Source organism: Bos mutus, chromosome 4 (genome assembly GCF_027580195.1).
Source record: "Bos mutus isolate GX-2022 chromosome 4, NWIPB_WYAK_1.1, whole genome shotgun sequence".
In the NCBI taxonomy this organism is placed as follows: domain Eukaryota; kingdom Metazoa; phylum Chordata; class Mammalia; order Artiodactyla; family Bovidae; genus Bos; species Bos mutus.
Window position 1 is genome coordinate 12725214 of NC_091620.1, and position 21501 is coordinate 12746714.

The 21501-nt window shown below is 39.7% G+C and overlaps 1 protein-coding gene across 1 annotated transcript; it reads left to right on the forward strand.

Moving 5' to 3' along the window:
- The first annotated feature begins 1731 nt into the window (after positions 1-1731).
- Positions 1732-2664, forward strand: LOC102284678 (olfactory receptor 2A2). The gene has a single exon (XM_014483511.2). The coding sequence runs from the start codon at positions 1732-1734 to the stop codon at positions 2662-2664; it is 933 nt and encodes a 310-aa protein (XP_014338997.2).
- The last annotated feature ends 18837 nt before the right edge of the window (positions 2665-21501 follow it).

Here is a 21501-nt window from a genome sequence, read left to right on the forward strand (position 1 = left end):
ACCCTCACTATTATTTTTTTTAACTTTTAGTTGAATTGAAAATGATGGTATTAGAGATGAAGATATAATAAATATTTTATTCAGACAAAAAAATCACCCTAAATAGTTAAGATGTTACCATATTCATTTTTCACCATTTAATGTGAAGTAAATGGTGGTAAAGTCTGCCTGTCAATGCAGGAGACTCAGGAGAGGTGGGTTTGATCCCTGGGTTGGGAAGATTCCCTGGAGGGGGCAATGGCAACCCACTCTTACCTGGAAAATCCCATGGATAGAGGAACCCAGTGGGCTGTGGTCCATAGGGTCGCAGAATGTCAGACATGACTGAATGACTGAGCACACATGGTTATAGCAACATTTCATAATATTGGCAACTTAATATTTATAGAAACCCTTCCAAGTGAAATCACATTATAGAAACAGGAATCCAGGACTGTCCTTCAACTTTGTTCAAGCCATTGTTCCTAAAGGGCAACGACCCTCTGAATTGTTGCCTCCCTTTCATTGATACTTTGCAAAGTTGAAAATGCTACTGAATATTTCTTCAGAATTCCTTCTTATTTTATTTACTTTCTGGTAAATTTAACTTTTCCATAGAAAATTTCCCTGAAATTTTCAACTTTCATGTAAGCATCACTTCAAAGCAGGTATAGGATATTCGTTTATTTAGCTGTTGCTATTTTCTCAACATATATTTTATGGTCCCTGTCTTTATGCATATTCAAGAACACCCAGATGAAACACTTTGTTTAAATTACGTGGATTATTCATAGTATTTTTTGTAAGAGAGCAATTTTCAAATTATTAAATTTTCTAATTGTTAACTTTTTTCTGGTAACCTTGAACTCATGTCCAGATCAACAGACAGAAAGTAGTGATAGAAGATGCTCACATAGAGACTACAGAGATGATTATAGGATAATTTGTTAAGCCAGAAGGAAGAAAAGGCTTAAAAATTATGAACTAATAACCTTATAATAAAGATAATTTGGAAACACCACTCAGCCAATTAATCCACATTAGTATCACCTATATTGAGATTAATTAGCATCATCTGTATGTGTATTCATTAAAGGTTTTAAGATTAGGGACATTTCTTTTCTAACAAAAATTTGAACTTAAAATAATGGCAATCAATGGAAAAATCATAATTGAGAGACATACAAAACAAAAACTCATACTCTTCAAAAATATCACTGGCAAGGCCAGAAAGAGTAACTATTTCAGATTAGAGGAGACAAAATATTTTGTGTGATATTGGATTTGAATCTTAGACCAGAGAGGCTGAAGTCTGTACCTAGAATATGGAATCATTGATGTTGTATCTCCTGACTTTGGTAAAGATAATGAAAATAAATTAGTGAATAACCTTATTCTGGGAATAATAAACAGCCTAGGGATGTGTTGGCATTATAGTTTCATTTATGTGGTCCACAGAAAATCAACAAAATATATACAGAGTAAAAGAAATGATAAAACAGACATTAAAAATGATAAAAAGTATATACTATATTTGCTTATATGTTCTGATATTTTCTGAAAATTTGAATTATTTCACAATAAAAAATAAATAAAAGAAAGGAAGCACTGAAATAAAAAAAATCTCAGAGCTACAGCATCAAGCACACAGGCATCCTCCAAATTCACTTCCCATAAGTAACTCTGATTTTCCTTGCTGTCCAGCTCTGACCTTCTCATCACACTTCAGTCCCTTAGAGACTGCCTTTGGGAATGGAGGGCAACCAATCATGGATCGCAGAATTCATCCTGCTGGGCTTCCAGCTCAGTGAAGACATGGAATTGCTCCTCTTCATTATCTTCATCCTGCTATATACCTTCAACCTGCTGGCAAATGGGATGATCTTGGGACTCATCTCGCTTGAACCCAGACTGCACACCCCCATGTACTACTTCCTGTCTCATCTGGCCATCACTGATGTAGCCTATGCTTCCAGCCATTTGCCCAATATGTTGGAAAACTTAGTGAAACACAAGAAAACCATCTCCTATTTCTCATGCACCATGCAGATGGTTTCCTATTTGGCCTTTGCTTCTGTAGAGTGCCTGACTTTGGTGGTGATGTCCTATGACCGGTTTGTGGCTATCTGCCACCCCCTGCAGTACACGGTCATCATGAACTGGAGGGTGTGCACGTTCCTGGCCATCGCTTGCTGGGCGTGTGGATTTTCCCTGGCCATAGTCCAACTAAGTCTGTTTCTACGGCTGCCTTTCTGTGGGCCCCAGAAGGTAAACCACTTCTTCTGTGAAATCCGATCTGTCCTCAAAGTGACCTGTGGAGAAACCTGGATCAATGACATTTTCCTCCTTGCAGATGGTGTCTTTGTCTTAATTGCTCCCATTTCCCTGGTGCTGGTCTCCTATGTGCGCATCCTCTGGGCAATCCTGAAGATCCAGTCAAAGGAGGGCCGCAAGAAAGCCTTCTCCACCTGCTCCTCCCACCTCTGTGTGGTTGGGTTCTACTTTGGCATAGTCCTGATGGTGTACATGATCCCTGATGACAATAATCGAGAGGAGCCACAGAAAATCCTTTTCCTGTTTTACACTTTCTTCAATCCATTACTGAACCCCCTCGTCTACAGTCTAAGGAACGCTCAAGTGAAAGCTGCCTTCCACAGACTACTGCAGAAAAGGAGGACAGTGTGACGCAGGGCAGATTTATGGTTTAGAAAATTTCCCAACAAAATGCATGACTTAAAGATAAGAATTCTCAATAACATCAGCAAGATGGCAAAATAGGAACCCCAAGCCCCCCTCCCTCCATGGAGATGACAACATGGATCAAATTGCCGTTGTGAGACACCAGACAACACACAGTTTGCAGCACCCCAGACTAGGACAAAGCCAACAAGAGACACAGTGAAGCTTTTAGGCGAATGTATGGCATTTGACTCTCCAGACCTCCTTCTCCTCCCTGTTCCAGTGATAGGATCCGGAAAAAATTCCCAACTCCCAGCTCTCCTGCAGGAGAGAGAGAGAAAACGAATGGCCCATGCCTATCCTTCCTAGCTTTTCAGGTGGGGCAGGAAGCCTCCAGGCTTGTTTTCTGTCATGCCTGACTTAGAGCACTCCTGGGAATGGCAGTTTGGACTCCTTGTTGGGACCACCAAGAAACATAGCAAGCACCAACTTTTTACACTTATACAGAGATTTTTAAATATTCACAATTCAGGTAGATGTGTAGTGTTATCTCATTGCTGTAATGGGAGATTCCCTGATGACATATGATATTGAATGTGTTTGCATGTGCTTCCTTACCATCTGTATATCTTTTCTGGCAAGATATCTTTCATCCATTATTATGTACTGTATTAAACTTTACTTTTTAGAGCAGTTTTAGAGTCACAGCAGAATTGTGGAAGATACAGATATAGCCAATTTACCCCCTGCCTCTGCACACACATAACGTTCCCCATATCACTACCTCTCCACAGAATGGTATCTTTATTATCATTCATCAGCTTGCATTGACACAATATTATCAGCCAAAGTCCATCACTTACATAAGATTTCAGTCGTGGTGTTGTATACTCTCTGTGTTTGCACAAGTGTATAATTATGTCAAGCCAATAGGTGAACTGTGAACTTCCAGATGTTCAGGCTGGTTTGAGAAAAGGCAGAGGAACCAGAGATCAAATTGCCAACATCCACTGGATCATCAAAAAAGCAAGAGAGTTCCAGAAAAACATCTATTTCTGCTTTATTGACTATGCCAAAGCCTTTGACTGTGTGGATCACAATAAACTGTGGAAAATTCTGAAAAAGATGGGAATACCAGACCACCTGACCTGCGTCTTGAGAAATCTGTATGCAGGTCAGGAAGCAACAGTTAGAACTGGACATGGACAACAGACTGGTTCCAAATAGGGAAAGGAGTTCGTCAAGGCTGTATATTGTCACCCTGCTTATTTAACTTATATGCAGAGTACATCATGAGAAACGCTGGACTGGAAAAGGCAAAAGCTGGAATCAAGATTGCTGGGAGAAATCTCAATAACCTCAGATATGCAGATGACACCACCCTTATGGTAGAAAGTGAAGAGGAACTAAAAGGCCTCTTGATGAAAGTGAAAGAGGAGAGTGAAAAACTTGGCTTAAAGCTCAACATTCAGAAAACGAAGATCATGGCATCTGGTCCCCTCACTTCATGGGAAATAGATGGGGAAACAGTGGAAACAGTGTCAGATTTTATTTTTGGGGGCTCCTAAACCACTGCATATGGTGATTGCAGCCATGAAATTAAAAGACGCTTACTCCTTGGAAGGAAAGTTATGTCCAACCTAGATAGCATATTGAAAAGCAGAGACATTACTTTGCCAGCAAAAGTCCATCTAGTCAAGGCTATGGTTTTTCCAGTGGTCATGTATGGATGTGAGAATTGGACTGTGAAGAAAGCTGAGTGCCGGGAGCCAGCATATTGCATATTGAGTGCATATTGCATATTGCATATTGAGTGCAGCACTTTCCACAGCATCATCTTTCAGGATCTGGAATAGCTCAACTGGAATTCTATCACTGCCAGGAGCCAGCGTGAGGAACTGCCCATGACAAAGGTCATGAGGAAGGAAGCTTGGCATACGCAAAGGCGGGATCGAGCCTCAGGAGTCCCCCTGGAAATTCTCGAGCATCTACCCCCAAAACCAGAGTCTGCCTACTTTCTGCTTTGTGCTTTCACCTACACCTCTGACTTTACGGGGGGCTGTCCCCCACTACCCCTCTCTGAAAAAAGAGTTAGCTTACAGCTCCAGTTAATAATTCCTGGGTGTGACAGTGTTCAACCTACAAACTCCTTTGGAAATCCTCCAGCCTGCCTGAATAGGTTTTTCCGCCACATGTGATTGTTCAGAGCCTCCCAACTGTGAGAGGCGGGAGATGTTCTAAACTGTCTAAACACAGATTCCTTTGAGTAGTTAAAAGATTGATTAGAAATTGTATTGGTGAAGGGTTTTTCACTTATTCGGCCAATGTTTGCTGCTAAGTCTCCATACTCCTTACCTACTGTGTCCTTGGCAGTGTATTGATTGATATAATGGGTGTATAGAAATGTAAGTAGTAGCCTCAGTGTTTGTAACCTTGGACCCTTGAGTTAATTCTTTTCTTGATTGAGCCCACTTCACCTTTGCCCTGTAGGAATGCAGCTTTGTCCAATGCTTTTTTGGAGGCTGGTGCCTGACTTTGGAATAATCACCTTTAGAGAAAAATAAATTTCTTAAAATGTTAACAGGCCTCCTGGCCAGAAGATGATGTAAATCACCTGAGCTTTTGCATATGATAAGTTTGAAAGCCTGGCTTCGATTAGAACTAGGAACTGCTGTCCTTGCATGACTCCACCCCTTCCCCCATTATCCTCTATGCACAACTTAAAGTATAAAAACTACTTTGGAAAATAAAGTGCGGGCCTTGTTCACCGAAACTTGGTCTCCCCATGTCGCTCTCTCTCTCACTCTGGCTGAGTCTCCATCTGGAGCGTGGAACCCACCATGCTTACTAATTATGCCTGGGCTTCTAACATCCGACTGGGGAGGCCTCAGTGTCTCCTCTCTTTCGGGAGAACGGAAGGACGCCTGCGGCCTACATAAGTGGTGCAAACTTCTTGTCTTGAAGTTTTATTGGTCTCCCGCGTAAACCAAGCTACTCAGCCCCTTTTCTCCACTGAATTTCCTCACTGAGCTATCCTCATTGTATCACTCTTTATATCCTTAATTAACGTTTAATTAAGCAATTGTTTCCTGATCCTCGCCTACGCTGTCTCTCCTTCGAATACCCTGGATCAGCCGGGGCTGGACCCCGGCAGCTGAGCACTGAAGAATTGATGCTTTTGAACTGGGTTGTTGGAGAAGACTCTTGAAAGTCCCTTGGACTGCAAGGAGATCCAACCAGTCCATCCTAAAGGAGACCAGTCCTGGGCGTTCATTAGAAGGACTGATGCTGAAGCTGAAACCCCAATACTTTGGCCACCTCATGCGAAGAGTTGACTCATGGGAAAAGACCCTGATGTTGGGAGGGATTGGGGGCAGGAGGAGAAGGGGACGACAGAGGATGAGATGGCTGGATGGTATCACCAACTTGATGGACATGAGTTTGGGTAAACTCCGGGAGTTGGTGATGGACAGGGAGGCCTGGCGTGCTGCGATTCATGGGGTTGCAAAGAGTCAGACACGACTGAGCGACTGAACTGCACTGAACTGAACTATTATATTATCATGTAGAGTAGTTTTACCCCCCTAAAAATCACCTCTTTCTTCCTCCCTCCTTGCTAATCCCTGCCAATCCCCACTCATCTCTTAGTTGCTTCCATAGTTTTGGCTTTTCTAAATGTCATATGGTTGGAAATATAATGTATGTAATTTTTTCTCACATTGGTTCCCTTCACTCAGTTGTATGGATTTAAGTTTCCTCTGTTTTTTTTTTTTTTTTTTCCTCGATCATTCATTTTAGCACGAAGTATAATTCTATTGTCTGGATGCACTACGGTTTATTTGTTTACCAACTGAAAGACATCTTGATTGCTTCCACATTTAAGGAATTATGAATTTAACTGTTTTCAACATCTCTGTACAGGTTTTTGTGTGGACATAACTTTTCACATCCTTTGGGTAAATACCAAGCGGTGTGTTTAATAAATTGTCAAACTGCCTTTCCAAGTGATTGTACCATTTTGCAATGAATGAAAATGAATTCTGCTCACCAGTATATTAAAGTTCCTGTTGATTCACATCCTAGTCAGTGTTTGGTGTTATTTCTATTCTGGAATTTAGCCATTCTACTGAGTATAGTGATATTTCATTGTTGTTTTTTTTTTTAATTTGCATTTCCCCAATGACAGATATGTGTTTTTCATATGCTTATTTTCAACCTGTATCTTTTTTGCATAGGTGCCTATTACAGTTTTTATCTATTTTTAAATTAGGTTGTTTTATTACTATTATGTTTTGAGAGTTCTTTGTAAATATATATATTGGAATCCAGTCATTTATCCTATGTATGCAAAGATCTCTGGTCTGTGGCTTCACTTTTTAAATTTTTACTAGTGTCTTTCACAAAGAAACAGTTTTTAAATTTGATTAAACATATCGACTTCTTTAACAATGAAGATGTTTGATTTTCAGTTCAGGGTTGTCATTTTGTATTTTAGAGGGAGGAAAAGTGGATAGTTCTTCTAAATCTCTTGTGGTTTACCCTGAGGCAAGACTTAACAGTGATTATTGAAAGCAGTAATCATAAGGGCAAGCCTTACAAATAAGTCTCCTACTCTGAAACAGTGCATTTTGTCACACTGAATTACGCTTTTACATCACTTATTAGCTTACATGAAATTAGTACTTGAATCCATATCTGGGAACAAAGAAAAAATGAATAAGCAGTCAATTAAAGGAAATTTCTGAGAGCCTAGATTTGCCTATATTTACTGGGAAATAAATCTAAGTGAGAAATAATAGATAGGACTAAATCCCAAGGATCCAGTATGGACAAAAAAAAAGAGAATAAAACACCAAAAAAGTGCTCATTGCCAGTAGGTTTACTGCAAGAAACTACACAAAATACTTTTTCCCTTTGAAAGAAATGCTCCCTGATGGTAGTGGGTGTAGTTAGTTTCTCTGAGATTTGAGGATGTTTTCTCTTTGGTCTTCTGAGTGTGACTATCATATGCCCAAGTGATGCTTTAGTTTTACTTATCCTGCCTCTTATTTGCTGGACTGTCTGCATTCATGGAAACATAACCTTTATCATGCTGGGAAATACTTCAAAGTAGTTCCCTCAAAATGTGCATCTGTGCCATTTTTTAATTTTAATTTTCATTTTAGCTTTATTGAGACATAGTTGACACAGGACTATATAAAATATAGAGCATGATAATTTGATTTACATACAAAGTAAATTTTTTTTAATCACAAGTTTAGTAAGCATCCATCACGTCATATATATAAAAAATTAAAGAAACAGATAAAAATTTTCCTTGTGATGGGAACTGTTAGAATTTACTCTTCACTATACATCAGTGTTTACTATATTTATTGTATTGTACATCACCTCTTTAGTATATATTTATCTTATGACCAGAAGTTTGTGGCTTTTGTCTGCCTTCATCCAATTGTCCCAGTCCCCTCCCCCATACATGAGTGAGTGAGTGAAGTCGCTCAGTCGTGTCCGACTCTTTGCGACCCCATGAACTGTAGCCTACCAGGCTCTCTTGTCCATGGGATTCTCCAGACAAGAATACTGGAGTGGGTTGCCATTTCCTTCTCCAGGGGATCTTCCCGACCCAGGGGTCGAACGCTGGTCTGCCGTATTGCAGGCAGGCACTTTACCCTCTGAGCCACCATCCCCCATATGTAGTAGCCAACAACTTGATCTCTTATCCTATGAGTTTGGTTGGTTGGTTGTTACTGAAGTATAATTGACCTATGTACTCAGTTGTGTCCGGCCCTTTGCCGCCCCATGGACCATAGCTTCCAGGCTCTGCCCATGAAGTTTTCCAGGCAAGAATGCTGGAGTGAGTTGCTATTTCCTACTCTAGGGGATCCTCCCAACCCCGGGTTCAAACCCACATCTCTTACGTCTCCTGCATTGGCAGGCAGATTCCTTTCCACTACCAGATTCCCAAGGCAGTACCTGGGAAGCCCTAATTGACTTGTAACCCTGTGTTGGTTCATGCTGCAGAACGTAGTGATTTGCTATTTCTGTACATTTCAAAATGTTCACCAGGATAAGTCTACTTGTAATTTATCACTATACAGAGTTGATACTTGTTGTTGATTATATTCTCCACACTGTACATTTCATGCCATGACTCATTTATTTTGCCTTAATTCCCTTCATCACCTATTACTTTCTCCTCCCTACTCTCTGGCACTCACCTGGTTGTTCTCTTTATCTATATCTCTGTTTCTGTTTTATAATATTTGTTCACTTGTTTTGGTTTTTAAGTCCCACATATAAATAAAAACATACAGTATTAATCCTTCTCTGTCTGACTTATTTCATTTAGCATAATGGCTCTAGTTCCATCCATGTTATCAAATATGGCAAGTTTTCATCCTTTCTTATAGCTGAGTAATATTCAATTGCATATACCACAGTGTCTCTATTTACTCATCTATTCATAGGCACTTAGGTTGCTTCCATATCTTGGCTATCGTACATAATGCTGCTGTGAACATTAGGGTGCATGTGTTTTTTATTAGTGTTTTTTGTTTTCTTTGGATAAATACCCAGGGTTTGAATTGATGGACCATCTGATAGTTCTTTTTTCAATGTTTTGAGAAGTCTCCCCATTCTTTTCCATAGTTTTATGTAGTCCCATTTATTTAGTTTGTTTTTGCTTCCATTGTCTGAGGAAGTGAGTGAAGTGAAGTCGCTTAGTCATGTCCAACTCTTTGCGACCGCATGGACTGTAGCCTAAAGGCTCCTCCGTCCATGGGATTTTCAAGGCATGAATACTGGAATGGGTTGCCATTTCTGAGGGGATATACACAAAAAAGAACAGTAGGATCAGTGTCAAAGAAAATACTGGATATGTTTCATTATAGACTTTTTTTTTTAACTGAAGTATCATTTCAGTTCAGTTCAGTCACTCAGTTGTGTCCAACTCTTTTTGACCCCATGAATCATAGCACACCAGGCCTCCTTGTCCATCACCAACTCCCGGAGTTCACTCAGACTCACGTCCATCGAGTTGGTGATGCCATCCAGCCATCTCATCCTCTGTCGTCCCCTTCTCCTCCTGCCCCCAATCCCTCCCAGCATCAGAGTCTTTTCCAATGAGTCAACTCTTCCCATGAGGTGGCCAAAGTATTGGAGTTTCAGCTTCAGCATCAGTCCTTCCAATGAACACCCAGGACTGGTCTCCTTTAGAATGGACTGGTTGGATCTCCTTGCAGTCCAAGGGACTCTCAAGAGTCTTCTCCAACATCACAGTTCAAAAGCATCAATTCTTCAGCGCTCAGCTTTCTTCACAGTCCAATTCTCACATCCATACATGACCACTGGAAAAACCATAGCCTTGACTAGACAGACCTTTGTTGGCAAAGTAACGTCTCTGCTTTTTAAAATGCTATCTAGGTTGGTCATAACTGAAGTATAGTTGATTACAATATTGGTTTCAGGTGTACAGCTTAATGATTTACTATTCAGATTATATCCCATTAACAGTTATTAGAAGATAATGGCTCTAATTACCCATGCTATACAATATATCCTTGTTGCTATATATTTTATATAAAGCAGTTTATATCTCTTAATCCCTTGCTCATGCTTTGTTCCTCCCCTCTCCCTTCTTCCCATTAATAATGAGTAGTTTTTCTGTATTGGTCTTTCTTTCGTATATATATTTATTTATTTTTTTATTAGTTTGAGATTTCACATATAAGTGATAATGTAAAGTATTGTCTTTGTCTAATTTATTTAACTAAGCATCATATTCTCTAGGTCCTATAAATTGCAGCATTCCATTCTTTGTGTGATATTCCACTGTGTGTATGTGTGTGTGTGTGTGTGTGTGTGTGTGTGTATACATATGTAGGGCTTCCTTGATAGCTCAGTTGGTAACAAATCCACCGGCAGTGCAGGAGACCCCGGTTCGATTCCTGGGTTGGCAAGATCCGCTGGAGAAGGGAAAGGCTATCCATTCCAGTATTCTAGGGCTTCCCTTGTGGCTCAGCTGGTAAAGAATCTGCCTGCAGTGCAAGAGACCTGGGTTTGATTCCTGGGTTGGGAAGAGCCCTGGAGAAGGGAAAGGCTATCCACTCCAGTATTCTGGCCTGGAGAATTCCATGGACTGTATAGTTCATGGGGTTGCAAAGAGTTGGACATGACTGAAAGATTTTCACCATAACCATATTATATAGGCTTCCCAGGTGGCTCAGTGGTAAAGAATCTGCTTGCCAATGCAAGAGATGTGGGTTTGATTCCTGCATTGGAAAGATCCCTGTGAAAGGAAATGGCAGCCTACTCCAGTATTCTTGCCTGGGAAATCCCATGAACAGAGAAGTCTGGTGGGCTACAGTCCATGGGGTCACAAAAGAGTTGTGTTATTGTTATTTGTTTTGTTATTGTTTTCACCAATAACAAAAGTTTTCAAGACTTTGTTATTGTTTTCACCAATAACAAAAGTTTTCAAGACTTTGTTATTGTTTTCACCACTTCCTCACTATTTTGCCTAGAAGGCCCAGAAAGACTTAATGAGTACTTAACTTAGCAACTAAAACTATATATATATATATATATATATATATATGTATATGTGTATATATATATACATATATAATACCTTCTTGTTCTTAGTAATGTTGAGCATGTTTTCATATACCTGTTAGCCATCTGTACGTCTTCTTTGGAAAAATGCCTTTGAGGTCTTCTGCCCATTTCTGTTTGTTTTTTTCGGCTGCAGTTTGCAGGGCCTTAGTTCCCCAACCAGAAATTAAACCCAGGCCACCTGCAGTAGAAGCACAGTGTCCTAAGCCCTGGGGAATTACCACTGTCCTTTTCTTGATTGGGTTGTTTGTTTTATTCATATTTACTTATGTGAGCTGTTCATATTTTGGTTATTAACCCATGTCAGTCATGATGTCTGCAAAATTTTTCTCCAGTTTTATATGTTTTTTTTTCCCCCATTTTATCCATTATCCCTTTTCTGTGCAGAAGCTTTTAAGTTTAAATCTCATTCATTTATTTTTGCTTTTATTTCCTTTGTATTAGGAAACAGATCCAAAAAACAATATTGCTATGATTTATGTCAGAGATAATTCTGCCTATATTCTTTTCTAGGAGTTTTATATTTTCAGGTCTTGCATTTAATTACTTGAGACATTTAAAATTATTTTTGTACATGGTGTGAGAGAGTAGTACAGTGTGATTCTTTTGTATGTAAATGTCCAGCTTGATGTAGGGCTCAGAATCCTTGCTTCTTAGGGAGAAATTCTGCAATTGTAATTGTCATCTCACTTGTGGGTCACCCACCGAGGGGTATAAGTCTTGATTCTACTGTGGCTCAGATCCTCCTACCTGTCTCGTTGTGGTTCCTTCTTTTTAGTTTTAGTTTTACAAGATCATTCCTGCCATTCTTTTGATCTTTCTCATCAACAATCCCTCTGTAAACACTTAAAAATTTTGGTGTGCCTATGGGAAGAGTTGAACTCTGAGTCTTCCCCCTCCACCTTCTTGACTACCTTTTTCCCTTTTTATTTGACTTTTCTCTTGAGTATGGCTAACTTTTTTTAACCATGTCCCCATGGATCTTTCAGACTCTACTTCACTTTTTAAATTATTTTTCTTTTAATACTTTGACTTCAATGTTTTTTGTTGATCTCCATTTAGATTCATTGATCTTGCTCTTGACAGTGTCTCAGTTCAGTTCAGTTCAGTCGCTCATTCATATCCGACTCTGCAGCCCCATGAATCACAGCATGCCAGGCCTCCCTGTCCATCACCAACTCCCAGACTTCACTCAGACTCACGTCCATCGGGTCTGTGATGCCATCCAGCCATCCCATCCTCTGTCATCCCCTTCTCCTCCTGCCCCCAATCCCTCCCAGCATCAGAGTCTTTTCCAATGAGTCAACCCTTTGTATGAGGTGGCCAAAGTACTGGAGATTCAGCTTTAGAATCAGTCCTTCCAAAGAATACCCAGGACTGATCTGCTTTATAATGGACTGGTTGGATCTCCTTGCAGTCCAAGGGACTCACAAGAGTCTTCTCTAACACCACAGTTCAAAAGCATCAATTCTTCAGTGCTCAGCTTTCATCACAGTCCAACTCTCACATCCATACATGACTACTGGAAAAACCATAGCCTTGACTAGATGGACCTTTGTTGGCAAAGTAATGTCTCTGCTTTTTAATATGCTATCTAGGTTGGTCGTAACTTTCCTTCCAAGGAGTAAGCATCTTTTAATTTCATGGTTGCAGTCACCATCTGCAGTGATTTTGGAGCCCAAAAAATAAAGTCTGACACTATTCCCACTGTTTCCCCATCTATTTGCCATGAAGTGATGGGACCAGATGCCATGATCTTTGTTTTCTGAATGTTGAGCTTTAAGCCAAGTTTTTCACTCTCCTCTTTCACTTTCATCAAGAGGCTTTTTAGTTCTTCTTCACTTTCTGCCATAAGGGTGGTGTCATGCTATTAAATCTGCACAATGTTTCAATTTCACCTATTATTATTTGCTCATATATTATATCTGATTGTTTTTGAGGATTCTGATTCTTCATTTAAATATTAGCTTTTAAATTTTGTGTAACTTTTTTCATATTCTCTTTGATATAAATGACAGTTATTTTGAAGCTTGTAGCTTCAGTGTCTGTGGTATGTCTGAGACCTCTTCTATTGGCTCTTTTATCTCTTGATTATTGATAAATTTTTCCTGCTTTTTTATATTTGGAATAATAAATTACAAAGACTATAGATATTTTATCATATATTAAGGTTAATGAGGCTTTGCTTTTCCCCTCTAAAAGCAATTATACTTTTTGAAGATCATATTGTTCTTTTAGGGCTTTGTTTTAGATTTGTTAAAGCATGTGTATTTCAGTTACATTTTTGTAAGTTAGGACTTGGGCAATGCCCAAGAAAACATCTCACACATATTTTTGGGAAATCCTCTTCTACATATACATTCTTTCTATAATCTCATCCCTAAATCCTCTCTTTTTTATTTGCAAATAACTCCAATCTCTATGGAGAAGGCAATGGCAACCCACTCCAGTAGTCTTGCCTGGAAAATCCCATGGACAGAGGAGCCTGGTAGGCTGCAGTCCATGGGGTCGCTAAGGGTTGGACACAACTGAACGACTTCACTTTCAATTTCACTTTCATGCATTGGAGAAGGAAATGGTAACCCACTCCAGTGTTCTTGCCTGGAGAATCCCAGGGACAGGGGAGCCATCTATGGGATCGCACAGAGTCGGACACAACTGAAGCGACTTAGCAGCAGTAGCAGCGGCCAATCTCTATTGGAAATTTTGGTTCATTTTCTTGAGCACTGTTTGGAAAATACCTGTTGGAAGAAAGTCTATGTGAATGTGAGGTTTACGTGTACTTCCCTTTAAAAAAGTTTTACAGCCTTGTCCTATCTATCTACTTGTAAAATACACTCATTCAAAGCCTAAACTCTTCTGATTCCATTAACTACTTGACCTTTCTCAACAAATCATTAAGAGTTGCTGGAAAATCCTGTCTCCTGAAAATGTAAATTTTGAAGCTATAACCATCAGTAGCTCAGAATGTAGCTGTATTTAAGATTTCATATTTAAAAGTTCAGTAACTTATATGCAGAGTACATCATGAGAAACGCTGGGCTGGAAAAAGCACAAGCTGGAATCAAGATTGCTGGGAGAAATATCAATAACCTCAGATATGCAGGTGACACCACCCTTATGGCAGAAAGTGAAGAGGAACTAAAAAGTCTCTTGATGAAAGTGAAAGAGGAGAGTGAAAAACTTGGCTTAAAGCTCAACATTCAGAAAACGAAGATCATGGCATCTGGTCCCATCACTTCATGGGAAATAGTTGGGGAAACAGTGGAAACATTGTCAGACTTTATTTTTGGGGGCTCCCAAACCACTGCAGATGGTGATTGCAGCCATGAAATTAAAAGACACTTACTCCTTGGAAGGAAAGTTATGTCCAACCTAGATTGCATTTTAAAAAGCAGAAATATTACTTTGCCAACAAAGGTCCATCTAGTCAAGGCTATGATTTTTCCAGTGGTCATGTATGGATGTGAGAGTTGGACTGTGATGAAAGCTGAGCACTGAAGAATTGATGCTTTTGAACTGTGGTGTTAGAGAAGACTCTTGTGAGTCCCTTGGACTGCAAGGAGATCCAACCAGTCCATTATAAAGGAGACCAGTTCTGGGTATTCATTGGAAGGACTGATGCTGAGGCTGAATCTCCAGTACTTTGGCCACCTCATGCGAAGAGTTGACTCATTGGAAAAGACCCTGATGCTGGGAGGGATTGGGGGAAGGAGGAGAAGCGGACGACAGAGGATAAGATGGCTGGATGGCATCACCGGCTTGATGGACATGAGTTTGGGTGAACTCCGGGAGTTGGTGATGGACAGGGAGGCCTGGTGTGCTGCAATTCATGGGGTCGCAAATAGTCGAACACGACTGAGTGACTGAACTGAACTGAACTGAACTGAAGTTAAAATAAGGTTATTGAGTTAGGCACAATATGATTTGACTGAACTTCTCGTAGAAGAGGTGATCAGGATGCAGACATATACAGAAGGAAAACCAGGTAAAGTCACAATGAAAAGGCTGCCATCCACATGCCCAAGAGAGACTTTAGAAGGAACCAATGCATTAAATCCTTGATCCTGGACGTCTAGCTACTAGGAGAGTAAGAAAGTATATTTTGTTTGTTGAAGCCATGGAGTCTGTGGTAGTTTGATATATATCCCCAAGAAAATTGACACTGTAGTTTAGAGTTATGAGAAATAATCAAATAAATGTCAGTTAACCAAGTGCCAAGCAATGCCATGTGGAAGTCAGTTATCAAATAAATTGTTTACAAATACATTGGAAGAGTCTCCACCATGAAGTATAATTTTTTTAAGTTTGAAAACAGACTTCTTTTTCTTAATTACAAGTCTTAAAAATGAGGTCTTCTGGAAAATTAGATCATCATTTGAATAGGACACACAAAAAATTCCAATTTAGCTCTAAGTCACAATAATAATATCTAAATTCCTTATTAAGTTGCCCATGCCTGCATTTCTCTGAGATCATCTCAAAGGAGCACATAATCAAATTTTACCTTAAAAATTAATTAAAGTCACAGGGAAATAAATACCATTTTGTGGACAAAATGTGTGTATATGTATTCTTCAATCCACAGACCAAGATAAGGATGAGAGATTGATTCAAAAAAGCAAAAACGCCTCTCCTGTGTGGTAGGTCTTCCTCAGTTAGTCATAAACACTGGCAATGGAACAGTGCTGTGCAATTTGGCCTGAAATGGAAGAAGGCATGAGGACCACATAACCTGCTTCTCAGGCTCCTAGACAGGCAGGAGTTTGTCATATGAAAATCTATAAAAGATTCTTGAAATTAATCTAAGTTCATGTATTTTGAAGACCAGTTATGTTATCTCTGCATAGACAGAAAATATACTTTTCATTAAAAAAAAAGTACTGGTCAGTAGGAATAAATGAATAAAGACTTCTAACATTTCTCTACTCCAGAAAAGCCCCCTGGACACTGACAAAATTTTTCAAAATCATCTTTTCAAAACCCAGAGTTGAAAGCTTGCAAAAATCTCAGTGTTCATCCAGGAAAAACTGCTGATGTTGTTAAGAACAGTGAGGTCTGCAGGGTTTTAACTTATCCTATTGCCATCACCATCATTCCAGCTCCATGATACCCTGGAAAACAAACAGCCCTGCAACCACAGTGAGAACCAGCATCCTTACAGCTTTTAGAAGGAATAGCCAAGGTCGAAGGATCAAAAAACATTAAGATTTGATCGTAAGCAGACCACAGATCCTGTACTCAAACGCTAATAAAAATTTTGTAATCATGACTAAATTTTATTGTCACTGTCTGAGACTAGAATGATCATTTTAGGTGTAATTAGCAATAAAAAATATATCTAAATAGACAAAAATCACCAAATACAGTTAGGATAAGAAAAACATAAAGATAAGTTTAAGTACATAAAAGTACATTAAAAATATATATATATATATACTTTATAATGCTCTCTGTTATATCCCAGGCACCCTCTTGACACAAGAGAGAATAATGCATGAGAGAAAAGCTTGTAGTGGCTTTAGGGCATTGGGATTACTCTACAAGATAGGAAGTCAAAGGACCTGCTGGTTCATTGTGATGTGCAGAAAGCATTTATTCTGGACCACTGCATTTTGGGAGGAGGATTGGCTTTCACTATTAATTTATGTGCTATTGGCATAAGAAATGTGTTGAAGTCCCTGGGGTTCACAAGGTCCTATACAAAGTGAATAGATACAAAGAATAAACTCTGAAGAACACCAGTGTTATTAGATATTAGAAAGGAAATGAGGAATGAGCAAGGAGACTGAGAAGGAGCAATAAGAAAAATAGAAAGACCACTGAGGAGCATAGTATCATGTTAGTAGGGTGAAGAAACCTTTCAAGGAGAGAGACAGGAATCAACAATGTCAAAAGCCTGGCAAGGATGAGTCAGATGACAACTAAGAATGATCATTGGATCTAGAAAATACATAATTGGTATATTTCAAATAAATCCAATATTCTGGCTGAGTAGACAAGATAGGAGGAGAAACTTTAGAGACAGAAATTGCTGGAGAGAAACTCTTGAGTAGGCAAGAGAGGCGGGATTCAGGGCATGAGTTGCAGACTGGCAATGGTTAGTGGGGAAACTCTTTAACTGCATAGTAAGAGCAGAGAAATTGAGATAAATGGACAAATTCAGTAACTCAGTCGGTGTGTTAGTACTGTACAAATTCCCATCTGATTGCTTCCATGTTCTCAATAGCTGAGACAATGTGTAGAAGGATTTATGGAAGGTTTAAAGAAAGAGAAAATAAGAAAAAAAATCACTTGAGAGAAGGCTAGGGAAATATAGTATGATTTCTGGGAGCCTCAAAACGTTTTGTCCACGTAATATTAAGAGCCGACTTACTGGAAATTCAGACTCTGATACTAGGAAGGATTGAGGGCATGAGGAGAAGGGGATGACAGAGGATGAGATGGTTGGATGGCATCACTGACTCAATCATGAGTCTGAGCAAATTCTGGGAGATGGTGAAAGACAGGGAAGTCTGGTGTGCTGCAGTCTGTGGGGTCACAAAGAGCCAGACATGACTGAACAACAACGAGGGCTAAAGTGACCTGTATAGTCGTGATTGTAAGCTACCTGAGACATCAAGTTTGTGTTTTCCTATGGATCTGTGGGTTCAGGCAAAGCCATCCATTGTCTAAATTCAGTGCTTACAATACGGAGATCACAATGATCTCTCTAAATATAGGATATACCTTTAAGGGAAAAAAATTTTTTTTGAAATGAGACAAAAACTGAAGAAATAACTTAAATCAGGAAAGCATTTAGGCAATAGGATTCCGTCTACATGAGCTTCCAAGTAATGATTAACATCTACAATGAAAAATTTGGTTATTAGTGCACATTAGCACTTTTCAGCAGACAGAGATCATTCATTCCATTAGAAAGATACAGCCCTTTGAGGGGCTACACTAACAAGCTCCATGGGGATTGCATTTATTAAATCATGAAAATTTTCAAAAGTAGGATATGGAGACAGGAACAATTTCAAGATCAAATACATGATACTTTCATATCCTTAGGGATTGTGTTCTGGGACTTAATAAATTATGACTTACATGTAAAATTTTTATACCAGACCCTCTTAAGTAAAGACATCTTTGCCAGTCTTTCTGAGTTCTTTCTTCTCGGCATAAGCAGGTACATATACTACACACACACACACACAGATAACAAAGCTGGAGGCCAAGAGGGGAGGGAAAATTTTGCACTGCTTTGTAGGAAAGATGGAGAATGGTGAAGACACTTAATAATTTGTTCCCTGGGCCCCACAGGAATGTCTCTGGGGAATAGATTGGTCTTAAGTGATCAGACTCTAAAATCCTCACATCTAGAGGCTCCTGAATCCTGTCCTTCCGTCAGGACAGAAAAGGTGTCTGGGACTCATTATCCACTGCACTGGCTCCAGGGAGCAAGTGACTCAGCTCCAGCCATTCCCCGTCTCTGTGAGTTTTCCTCTACATTCAAGCCCAATTTGAGAAAAATACCAGAAGTATATCAAACCCCCTCTTTGAACCAACTATTATTTTTATACTGGTTTTTTTTTTTTTTTTAACAGAAGAGCAAGACAGAAGTCTGGCAGAAATTATCAGGTTTAGGAAGAAGAAAAAGCCACCTTTGTGAAGACCCTTTCTCTGAGTAACATCTGATTCTCATTCTGTCTAAACATAGGTTTCTTGTTCCTAGTCAGAACCCTCCTGCCCCAGTCCCATTTATGGGAAGAGGCTGGTGAAACTCAATGTCCCTGAGTTGTGGTATCAAACTGAAAGAGCATCTAAAGCTGATGCCTCGCCCCGCAACTGATGAAGCCAGAGGTATTGTCCAATTTGTCCTTCACTGGCTTTTGTTTCTTCCTCAGCTGAGGACCATCCTCTTCTCCTGCACCCTGGAGATGTCCTCCTGCCTGGGAAGTGAGGAACATTAACATCATTTTCTTTGCTGCCCAGTATGGAGTTGTTAGTAAGTGGCTCTAGCTACTTGATAAAGATCTCTTTATTATTTATTTTATAGCAAGGAAGCCAGTACATGTACCAATTTAGTGTGTCCTGGCTTGCTGTCCAGGTTTACTCTTCAGGGATTATTGTCCTCATCTGGGGATAAACCTTTGTCATCTCCTGGAGTGGGATAACATGACTACCATTGCCACTGATCAAATTTGGGGGAAAAGTTCTAGCTGGTAAAAATGTAAAATGTCCCTGCTACAAAAGCAACTTCTCTATTTGACATGTGTTTGTAAATGGCAATTTTTCAGTGAATACTTTTTCTTTTATTCTCTTTACATTTATTTAAGTCCGTCTTTAAAAACAGTACAATAAATGAAAACATATCATTCTTAAATTTTACCAAATGCAAAAAGAAAAGAGAATCTTGTCCATGTTGTAATGTTACAGGGAGGCATAGGATTCCTACTACCTTCCTCCACACTGCACCAATTTGGTTATTTTCACACATATTTCAGCATTTTAATCTCAGAACTCAAGTTACAATTCATGAGGCTAACAGAGCTTTCATATTCATATTCATCTGTCTTCTGCTGTTTGAAAGTGGCGAATGGATGGTTTGCTAACAGGAGGTTACGGGAAAGGGATTCTCACTGACCCTGACCTAAGCTTATAAGCTGTCAGAGTCTACTGAGTGAGTATGAGGTATGGGAGCAAAGGGTTTCACTTCTTTTTTTTTTTTTATTTTTAAACTTGACAATATTGTATTAGTTTTGCCAAATATCGAAATGAATCCGCCACAGGTATACCTGTGTTCCCCATCCTGAACCCTCCTCCCTCCTCCCTCCCCATACCCTCCCTCTGGGTCATCCCAGTGCACCAGCCCCAGGCATCCAGCATCGTGCATCAAACCTGGGTTTCACTTCTTTTTAAAAATTTTTATTTTATGTTGGAGTATAGCCAGTTAACAATGTAGTGATAGTTGCAGGTGGACAGCAAAGGAGCTCAGCCATACATGCAACATGTAAAGCAAAGCAGTGACTGGCCTCTGTGGACACCAGGTAGGATGGGGAAAGTTTTAAGAATAATGAATATAAAGATACAGCCCCATAATTTTCATCATGTGATATATTTATTAATGTTCCTTATCATTTTCTTACTAAGTAAACATTTCTATGTATATATTAAAATTAATTAGAATTTTAAAATATATTTACTGAGTTTCCTTTATGGCATGAGTGGGTGAGCACTTATCACCCAGTCATATCCAGCTCTTTGTGACACCGTGGACCGTAGCCTGCCTGGCTCCTCAGTCCATGGGATCCTCCAGGCAAGAATACTGGAGTGGGTAGCTATTCCCTTCTCCAGGGGATCTTCCTGACTCAGGGATTGAACCCAAGTGTCCTACATTCCAGGTGGATTCTTTCCCATCTAGCCACCAGGGAAGCTCTTCTGTAAAGCATGTTGTTGTTGTCATTCAGTTGCTCAGTCATGTCTGATGCTTTGCAAACCTATGGACTGCATCACACCAGCCTTTTCTGTCCTTCACTATCTTCCAGAATTTTCTCAAACTCATGTCCATTGACTTGGTGATGCCATCCAACCATCTCATCCTCTGTTGCCCCCTTCTCCTCCTGCCCTCAATCTTTCCCAGTATTAGGGTCTTTTCCAATGAGTTGGCTCTTCACATTAGGTGGCCAGAGTATTGGAGTTTCAGCTTTAGCATCAGTCCTTCCAATGAATATTCAGGACTGATTTCCTTTAGGATGGACTGGTTGTATCTCCTAGCTGTCCAAGGAACTCTCAAGAGTCTTCTCCAGCACCACAGTTTGAAAGCATCAGTTCTTCAGTGCTCAGCCTTCTTTATGGTCCAACTCTCACATTTGTACATGATTGCTGGAAAAACCACAGCTTTGACTATACAGACCTTTGTTAGCAAAGTGATGTGTTTGCTTTTTAATATGCTGTCTGGGTTTGTCATAGCTTTTCCTTCAAGGAACAAGCATCTTTTAATTTCATGGCTGCAGTCACCATCCACAGTGATTTTAAAGCCCAAGAAATGAAATCTGCCACTGTTTCCATTTTTTCCCCATCTATTTGCCATACAGTGATGGGACAGGATGCTGTGATCTTGGTTTTTTGAATATTGATTTTAAGCCAGCTTTTATACTTTCTTTTTCACCTTTATCAAGAGGCTTTTTAGTTCCTCTTCACTCTCTGCCATTAGGGTGGTGTGGTGGCACCAGTGGTGAAGAG

Coding starts and splice junctions, on each gene's coding strand:
- LOC102284678 (XM_014483511.2), top strand. CDS start 1,732: ATGGAGGGCAACCAATCATGGATCGCAGAATTCATCCTGCTGGGCTTC.